The sequence below is a fragment of the Mus musculus genome, chromosome 9 (genome assembly GCF_000001635.26).
Source record: "Mus musculus strain C57BL/6J chromosome 9, GRCm38.p6 C57BL/6J".
NCBI classification, from domain to species: Eukaryota; Metazoa; Chordata; class Mammalia; order Rodentia; family Muridae; genus Mus; species Mus musculus.
This window is the reverse complement of record NC_000075.6, coordinates 57,740,463-57,750,493: the sequence shown is the minus strand read 5'-3', so window position 1 is coordinate 57,750,493 and position 10,031 is coordinate 57,740,463. Positions and strand designations below refer to the sequence as shown.

General features: G+C 47.5%; 1 protein-coding gene across 3 annotated transcripts in view; it reads right to left on the bottom strand.

Moving 5' to 3' along the window:
• Positions 1-330: 330 nt before the first annotated feature.
• The window catches only part of Edc3 (enhancer of mRNA decapping 3), a 41,624-nt gene continuing 31,923 nt past the window's right edge, over positions 331-10,031 (bottom strand). For 2 of the 3 annotated variants that reach the window (XM_006511247.3, XM_011242760.3), the window contains 2 exons: positions 5,692-5,909; positions 342-2,333 (listed from right to left, as the gene is read on the bottom strand). In XM_006511247.3, coding sequence (XP_006511310.1) covers positions 1,999-2,333; positions 5,692-5,909 — 553 coding nt within the window. In that variant the 3' untranslated portion in view covers positions 342-1,998. Of the gene's footprint in view, positions 2,334-5,691; positions 5,910-10,031 lie in introns of all 3 variants that reach the window. The other variant, NM_153799.3, reaches the window with a different exon arrangement.

Sequence of the window (10,031 nt, the reverse complement as noted above, 5' to 3'; positions counted from 1 at the left end):
GAACCACCTTCCACAGGGGTCACCTAAGACCATAGGAAAACATTTACATTATGATGTATATTAGTAAACTGCTATGAAGTAGCAATGAAAACAGTTTTAAGGTCACTGCATTTGGAAGGTTGAGAACAACTGCTCTAAGGTTAAGTAGAGTTTTGGCCCCAGGAGACTTGCCAGACCTAGAAAGGAAAGGCTCTTGCATTTTCATTTAAAGGGCAATAGCTCACTATTAGAACCTAGTTGTGCCTCAGCCACCATGTCTCTATGTACATACCCAGTGATCAGGGTAGGCTCCTAGGGATTAGAGAAGCAGCACTTCACTCTAGGAAGCAGTTTAGATAGCACAGGTTTCTGTCACTTTATTGTGCTGGCTTTGGGTTTCCCAAGAGCTGCATGCATTAGTGACAAATATGACCACCTGACTGAAACCAGCCATTGAGCAGAAACTTCCAAAAAGAGCTGCAGGTAGGAGTAACACACTTTCAACTCTAGGCAGGTCCAGGCCAAGAGCAGGGAGAACTGCCGAATGCTAACCATCTTCAGGACCAGAGTTCTACCATCTTATGTGTGTCTAGTAGCCTGTAGTGGCTGCCTGCTGTCCCAATTGTAACCCCGCCTTTAGAAAAAGAGGTCCAGCTTAAAAGCTAAAGTTCTGTCGTGCAGCTGAGGCTCCCAGTCCTCTGGCCTCTTTCCTGGAGCTGGAGATAACTGAAGAGAAGAGACGGAAAGGCTATCATCATCTGTTCCTACAAGGAAGCAGCCTGAAAAATTCATGGTACTAGGGTTTACTCTGTACCCAAACATTTTAGCAAGCCCACCTGCCTGTCCACCTATACCCCTCAACCAGTGCTGGGCACAGTAGAAAGCTTCAAAGTACAAGACCTTTACAAAGGTCTCTGCTGAGGCTCCAGGCATGGTCCTACCCTCCTAACCTGAAGGACCCAAGCCTAGGAAGATCCTGAGGATAATGCCCTAGGTAGGACCTGAGCAGTGCGATGTTCGCATGGCTGAATCCCACTACTGTCATCTAGAACTGGGCTCATTTTTGGCATGTTTGAGACAGGCCACTAGTTCCAACTATACACCTGAGGAGGGCAACTATAAAGGATTAAAGCCTAAACATAAGAACTGGAGTGAAGCCATGGCAGGATGGGGGACATGTAACCTGTCCTGGGATAGCTGAAAACGGCCATTTCCAGAGACAGAGGGGCAGACGGAGGCGTATTTATGGACAAGGAGGTAGGAAATGATGGTAGAAGCACCAAGCTCCTCCAAGGTCTCCCCAATACTGAAAAGCTGTATCATGAAGGTCTGGTTCCTAACTAGGAGATGGGCATTGTAGCTTGACAGGCACAAAACTGCTGATGACAGCAGAGCAGCCAGTCCAAAGTCTTTACCACAGTCATCCTGACACACTCCTCAGGAAAAGTCCCAACATAAAATTGGAACATCTGAGGAGGGTCCAAAGTTTCCAAACAAACTCTGGTAGCCTTGGGGGGAAGCAGAGACACACACGGGTTTGTCTTCTGGATAGCTGCCATGCAGCCTGATCTAATGATTACAGGACAAGTGGGCTGCCTGGTTGCAGGGCCAAAGGAAGCATAGGAGACATAAAGCCTTCTGAAATAAGAGTGGCTGGAGGCCCTAACAGGTTCTGGCCCATCCCCGCAATGTGCCAGCCCACACCCAGTGGCTGTAAACCTGACACAGTCTTAGAGCTGCCTATGTCTGTAAACAAAGCTCCAGTTTAATGGAGGCAGGGTAGGATTGAAAGATGCCTGGAGCCACTGGTCCACCCCTGACATACATGCCAGTGGGAAAGCCTTCCCTGGTTAAGGGAAGGTGGCAGGCAAGTTTGAAGTATGTTTTGTTCTCTCACAGAAGAAATAAACCCAAGAGATAGTCTACAAGGTCCACAAAGCCTCACATCCTTAAGGCGTCCCATAGTGGGTTTGGCTGCAGGAGTGCAGGGAATACAGGGTCCAGCTGCCCAGAGCCCCTCTAGGCAGAGTGTAGGGGAATGACAAATTTGCAGCCAAAAGGTGAATGGTAGTTGATGCCAACCTCCTGGAAGACTTGCTGGGGAATGCCAATGTCACACAAATAGACTCGGCCTGCGTGCTCCCCGAGTGGCAGAGGCAGGCCCAGTGCCAGGGACCATTTGGCATCAATGCCCTGTTCAACTTCATGCACAGGAGGGTCTATGCTGAGCACTGGTGCCCGGTTCTGGTTGGCCCAGGCCACAGCTGCCTTGTACCAGGGCTGATCCCGCAGGAAGGCATTCTCAGGACAATCCAGGCAGTTGATAACCAGGTCCACAGGGCTAGCAGGGAGATCTGCGGATAGAAAGAATGCATCTGAAAATTCCTGGAGCAGGGAGCAGGCCAGACCAGGAATACCTGGTTTTCTAGACAGTAGCCCTCTAATGCCGCTCCAAAGGCCAGCCTTCTCAAGGCTGTACGGCTCTCACCTCCTCTGCCTTGCAGAGAGGGTTTTGTATCTGACTAACCCTGATGTTAGACAGCCCGCTCAGGACGCTCTCAGGGTCCAGCAGAAACAGCAGCTGGCCACAGGCATTTCTACTCAGAAGCTGGCCTGTACATCCCACTCCAGCCAGCCTGCCCTTCTCGGGGAATTCCTCATGCAGATGGGTCCTTTCCTCCACTCAGCCCACACTTTAGGAATAGAAGGAAACAACCCCTGTTCTCCCAGAACCTAAAGGGCTTCCCTAACAGCCACTGAGATGGTTCAATACCCCATAAAGGCAAGCCAGATGACCTGATTTGATCCCCAAGATACACATGGTAGGAGAGAGCTGACTTCTTAAGTTCCCCTTTAGACCCCCATGCACATGCACACCCACACAAACTTAAGTAAAATGTAATAGCAATATTTTTTTGTCTTTTTAGAAAAAAAAAAAAAGACTTCACTGCATGGACCAGACTATAGTCCTCTGGAACAGAACAGGAAGTCTCAACATATATGCAAATCTAGGATTAATCTAAGAAATTAACCTGATAAGAGCAATAATGAGACCAAACTGTAGGGTCATTATCTCCAGGCCAGTTTCCTGAAACAGCTACCATAGGAAGTTTTTCTAGATAGCTAGAGAAAGGACTGACTGGAGCAAGGCAGTGGTGGTTTGAATATGCTTGGCCCATGGGAGATGTCGCTATTAGGAGGTGTGGCCTTGGAGGAAGTGAGTCATGGTAGGGGTGGGCTTTGAGGGTCTATGTTTAAGCTTCACCCAGGGTGAAGAGAAGCTCTTCCTGGCTGCCAGCAGAAGACAGTCTCCTTCTGCTGCCTTTGGATCAAGATATAGAACTCTGAGTTCCTTCTTCAGCATCAAATCTGCCTGGATGCTGCCATGCTTCCTGTTGTGAAACTGTAAGCCATTTCCAGTTAACTGTTTGCCTTGGTCATGGTGTCTTTTCCCAGCACTGAAACTCTAAGACAACTGCACTGCATCAGAGATTGTAATCCATTCCCAGCATGTATTCTAGTGCTCAGCCTACAGTTAACGATATTGCACAAATCAGAGACTCGTAGCTTCCCTACTTAAAACACATGCATATAAAGTTCTAGTGGGCCATGAATAAATTGCTCAAGTGGAACCCTTTGTGTGCACAAAGAAGCCTGTGATTCTGGTCTAGTCCTCCTGACTTGCCAGGTGGCCTCTGGCAGGGTCTTTCCCTCTTGGACCATCTATCTATGCTCTAATCCCATTCTCACTTAACCCCCACTACAGTCACAAGTTGGTCCTACACCAGAACTGTGCTTCCTAAGTATCCCAGGCCTCCACACTGCTAAATCTAGTTGGTCTTCCTGGGATTGAACTTGGAGCTCTTTCCTCCACATGGCTTTTAGTTGTACCTTCTCTCCCTCTCTAACCACTCCTTGGCTTTAGAAACAAAAGAACCAAGGTCCTCAGCCTTTCTTTCCTAACAATCTCTCTACCCCCACAACACCTGAAACTCTAGGCTGGATCCTTCCTTTTACTCCAGAGTCACAACATTTCCTGCTTGAGCAGCACTGGCTCTAACACCTAAACACTCAAGAGACATCTAACCTGAGAGGTTCTTTCTCTGCCAAGTCCTACTAAGGCCAAAACATTTAGAGCATTTTCTCATCCTCTCTCTCAGATCTATTTGCATTTTATGTGTATATATGAATGTGTTCTGCATGTTAAAGGCCAGAAGACAATGTCAGATACCCTCAACTGGAGCTACATATAGTTCTGAGTTGCCATGAAGGTGCTGGGAATTGAATCCAGGACCTCAGCAAGTAGAGCAATTGCTTTTAACCACTGAGCCATCTCTCCAGCCCTTCATCTTTTCATTTTTAAAATGTTTACTGGGTTGCCCAGGATGGCTTCCAAGCTGAGAATCTCTCTGCCTAGCCTCCTGAGCTGTTCAGTGAAGCCATTCCTATTTCTTCTCTTGCTGCTCTCTAGTAAGCTGACTCTTGAACTTCACACCACCCCCTCTAGTACAGCTACTGTCTCACTATCTGCTACCTCTAATTCTCATAAGAGAATCTCAGAACCTTACTGTAACCTGATCTCCCACTCAAAGCCCAGAGTGCTTGTCTAGCAGCTGTGCTTGGTAAGAAATGGGTTTGAGTCTATGGGTTTGAGGCCATCCTGGTCTACAGAATGAGTTCCAGGCCAACCATGGATATACAGTGAGATTCTGTGTACAAAGAATTATCCTAGTAGGTAATCTCTCTGTTCCTCTCTGCTCACCAATGGCTCACCATTCCACCTAGAGTCAAAGCTCAAACCCTTGTGACCTCCAATCCCAATGACCCAACTCCCAGCTCTGTCCTTCCTGCTATATTTTACTCCCTAACATTTAATACTAACTGATCTGATGTTACTTGTATGTCCATCTCTTCTAACCACAGTGTGAAACACATTTATTGAGACAGGGCCTCACTATATAGCCCTGGAACTTGATATACAGACCAGGATGCCTTGAGCTCACAGAGATCACCTGTCTCTGCCTCCCAAGAACTATGATTAAAGCCATGCACTACCACACCTGGCTGGAAAAACGGATTGAAAGGAAAAAAAAATTGTTTGCACATTTATTCCCAGAACTGGGAACAGTGCCAGTCCCATAAATATTTATGAAATGAGACATTGGGTATCTAGCTCTCTCAGAGTGGCAGGAAAAGGGTAGGGCCTGGGATTTTTCTTCCAGGTAATTTAAAGATGCCCTTGGAAGCAGAACATTGTGTGTACATGCACACACACAAACGCACGCACACACACACACACACACACACACACACACACACACACACACACACACTGGGATTTTTCTTCCAGGTAATTCTAAAGATGCCCTTGGAAGCAGAACATTGTGTGTACATGCACACACACACACACACACACACACACACACTTTCCCCACAGAGATTCTATGTAATCCCAGCTGGCCTCAAACTCATGAACCTCCTGTCCCCATCTCCTAAGAACTGAGATTTTAGGTGTGGGTTATCACCATATTTGAGCTAATGAAGAAAACTCTCCCTATGTAATGCCATTCTACTTGGCACCACCAGGTGGCACTACCAGACTGTCATGCTACCAAAGAAGTAGGAAGCTCTGACCCTTATTGAGAGCCACTCTCTTTGTGAACCTAAAGTAAGTTATTCTACCCTTGATTTACACCCAGGGCTGATGCTCACCTCTTAGGCTAGACACTTGCTGCCCTTGGGTCTTGCTGAAGAGAGACAGCTCGTTGGTAATAGACTCCAGCATCTTGACAAAGTTGGGCAGGAAGAGGATGACTTGCACATCATGGTTGGCGAGGTGCCTCCCACAACTGATGCCCTGAGCCCCCTTCACATGGGGGCCGCACAAGAGAGCTACTGTGGGCCTCTGGTGGACATTCTTAGGATTCAACCTAGAACACAAAAGTAGACAAGCAGTTATTGGACAGACTGGGCCAATCCCTTGAATCCCTATCACAGAAACAAGTACTTGTTCTGTGGGCACCTTCCTCTCCATTGATGACCAAGTGCTGGGCCCCAGAGGGAAAACAAAACCCAAGCTCTCTACAAGTCCACCAGGCCTGTAATGTGGCACTTGGTGCTTGTTCTTCCCACTACTTCACCCGAACTATGTTCTGACCCCAAAACACCTTCATGTGAAAAAAACTCCACATGGTGGAGCTCCATGGTGCTCCATCTCTGGACCCCAGGCCCCACAAGGTTAGCTGGCTCCAGGAGGGCCAAGCTCCTCACTCCTTCCTACAGATGCAAGGCTCTATCTGCCCATGTTCAGACTATGTCCTCTGGCCAAACAGCCCTTCACCTTTTTTTTCCCCCGTAATATTTTTATCAATTAATTGGGAATTTCACATCATACACTTCAAAATCACACTTACATCCTAGTCCTCCAAGGTCTGTCTACCACCCCTGTAACTCACCTCCAAAAAAAAGAAGGAAAAAAAAAATCCTACAAGTCCAATTTGTATTGCCCATATACTCACAGGAGCATAGTCAAACTCCACGTAGTCACCCCTTAAAGAAAAACAAGTCCTTCCCACCTGTAACCCCACCAGAAGCATTCAATAGTAGAAAGCTACACTTTAGTATCCTTTAATCACAATTTTTAAGAGCTCTCTTTGATGGTTTCTTGTCTAGGTGGTTACATTTTGGGTGTGGGGTGGAGGTTGTCACTAAAGCCTTCTATGTCCCTCCTTCTCAACTGTGAACCTGCAGTCATCAATGCCACTGCATAAATAGCTAGCTCCCTTGCCCTGTACAGTCAGCAGGAGCATGGACCATGGATTCTGACAATGTTTCTGGCAACAGCATGAACCACGGACCTCAGCATGGTCTCCGGTGGCAATACAGACCACAGACATCAATATGGCCTTCTGCTGCAGCACAGGCCAAGGACATCAACACGGGCCGAGGATACCAATATGGTCCCCAGCAGCAGCCCAGCTCATGGACATCCACAGGTAGCAGCACAGGCCACAAACATCGGCATGGCTCCTGGTGGTAACACGCAGCCTTCTCCCACACCTGTCACCACTGCTGGGTCTCTAGTTTGGCCCTCTCCACCACCCACGCACCTCTCTTCTGCCCCTCCATCTTTCCCTCCTCTCCATATCTGTTAGTTGTAGTGGCACTGGAAACTGCAGGGTGTCACACAGTATTAATTTCTTGTCCAAAGAGCTTTACATGCAAATATTCACTGCAATAAGTTGTCAGTCTGGTTCAAGGCCTCTGGTCTCTGACAAAGCATAAATACTGAACTACTGCCAGTGCTCGTCTAGTATATCCTGCTACTGCCCAGAGTCAGAATGTTCTTGCAGCTAGGCAGAGCATCTTGGAGTAGGCTCTGGGTGAGTTTCAGGCTGCTTTACACCTACCTCCTTGCCCTCTAGGTTTTCCAGAGGCTCACTAGGCTCCACCTTTACACCCATAGCCCTCAGGTGGCATCCCATGACCCCACCCATCCGTCTATCAGGCAGGGCAAGCAGCAGCTACAAGCTGAGGGCCAGTCGGCAGACCCAGGACCTGCTCCACTCAGCAATGTCTGACTCTGTAGGACCGGCTCCTCTACATGCCCCAGAAGCCTGCAGATGGGAGTAGATGCTGGGTAGACTAACCCAAAGTGCTGGATCTGGGCCTGGACAGCAAGCAAAGCCATGGGCAAGCAGAGTTTTTACTGAGCACAAAAGCCCTTCACTTTTCAAACTCTGAGCTCCAGATTAAGGCTCTCACCTCTCACTTATAAGTCATGCTAATTTTCTCCTTTTTTCAACTCCTATTGTCCTTGATTGTTTGCCAATCCAAGTTTGCTCCTGGAGTGCCACCAATCTGATCAGAGCAATGCTGTGGGTAACTCCTCCTTACTTCCTAGGGAGTTGTATGAATGAATGCATCAAATGTGATTCCTAACACAGAAATCCTCAACTGAGATTTTTAGGCAACAGGGCAGAACCTGCCTTGGAGAAAAGTCTTCCTGCTAGTCAAAACTGCCATGCCTAGTCAAAGCTGAGAGCCAATGCTAAGGAGGTTTAGATCAGCCCTAGAGGGGCCCACAAGGTAGAGATGAGGTGAACCATAGATGTAGGGTGGACCAGTGCCAATCATCACCACCACAAAGGAAGATTTACAGGTATTGTCAAGACAAAAGGGAATTTCAGGTCTTTCCTTCCCAATGTACTTGGGAGAACTTAGTACCATCCTCTACACAGATGCCAAGCTGGTCTGTGCCCCACTATCCTGCTTCTAGAGCAGCGATTCTCAGCCCGTATGTCACACCTCCTTGAGTCGAACAACCCTCCACAGGATTCATTTATCAGATATTTACATTATGATTCATAACAAAATTATAGTTATGAGGTAGCAGCAAAAATAATTCTATGGTTGAGAATCACCACAACATAAGGAACCGTATTAAAGGGCAGCAGCGTTAGAAAGGCTGAGAACCTCTGTTGCTTATTCCTTTACATACATGCTGCAGAGTCCTAGCACCTGACTAGGGGTCTGCTTCCCCGGGTCCTTCCTAACCCCATCGTAAGCCCTCACCAGCATGAAAGCAGATTGGTGTCTTAGCACTCATAGCACCTCTGCAGAGTGAAATTCTGGCACCATTACACCAGCAGTGTTACCTGGGTGGTCCTTCAAGCTCCAAGCCACAGTTTGCTCCTCTTAAATCATGGGTCTGTAATATTTCCCTTCAATGTGAAGCTCTGAGGAGCACATAAAATTCTGTTGTGAAAAATGGTACTTGACACACACACATTGAACACAGACAGAAAACAGTGTGTCTGACTTCCAAAGGACTAGTAACTGCTACAAAGGACAGAGATGCAACTTCTGAGAGCTCAGACTAAGAAAAACAGGCAAGGCTCGGTGGTGGTGGCACACGCCTTTAATCCGAGCACTTTGGAGGCAGAGGAGGTGGATCTCTGTGAGCTCAGATCAGTCAGGTCTACAGAGTGAGGCAAATTCCAAAGATGAGACAGGCTGACTCCATGACAGGCTTCAAATCTGCAATTCAGGAGATTAGGCCTAAAAACCCAGGCTTCAGGCAGCTGGTTAGTAACTGCACTGCCATCAGGAATTGGCCTGAAACAAGGACAATGGGTCAGCAGTTTACAGCCAGCCACCACACCCCGGTAATGAAATGTCCTTAGAGATGGAATAAGATAGAGGTCACCTACCCCAGAATCCCCTAATGCACTTTAAATCTGGCCTGTAAGCTCACTTATTGTCTATCTTGGTAATGGGGAGACCCCAACATGCTGGACTTCTGCAGAATAAAACACTCTATTTACATACTGTTTAACTCTGGGGTGCCATTCTTTGGCGAATCATGAACCCTTACACAAGGACAGCCAGGGCTACACAGAGAAACCCTGTCTCAAAAAAAAAATTTTTTTTCCAAAACCAACCAACCATAGAAAAATCATAAATGGGTTAGACACAGTAGTGAACACCTGTAGCCAAGTGCCTACAAGCCTTGAGAGTCTGAGGCAGGAGGATTGAGAATTCCAGGACAGCCAGGGCTACAGAGTAAACCGGTCTTAAAGAGGCAAAGGCCCAGCGGTCAGAAGCAGCAGCTAGAAGCGCACACCAGAGAGAACATGCGTAAACTCTGCCCCACACTGTTTCTAGAACGCCACTTAATGACGTCAGAAACCCTTCTCCCAGTGAGTGCATTCCAAGACAATCCATGTGGCTATTCCTAGACTAGGATGTGCAGCAAGCTATCCCCCTTGGGGGTCCCCTTCCCTTTCTACACAAGAGTATTGGGCATAGGAAAGAACAGGCCCAAGCAAAGCACAAAGAGGAACAAATACTCATAACTCTACAAAGCAAGGAGTTGGGGCCAGAGTAAAACCTCTCCTTCCTGGATCAAACTTGCTTTTGTTAAGACTGCTTTAGAACCAGGAGACACTGTTCGGCCAAACACAGTCAGGGACTTTCTAGACACTTTTCTCTGCTTCCTTCGTCATGATTTACTGTACTTCCTGAATGAAGACTTCTTCAGGCATGAGCAG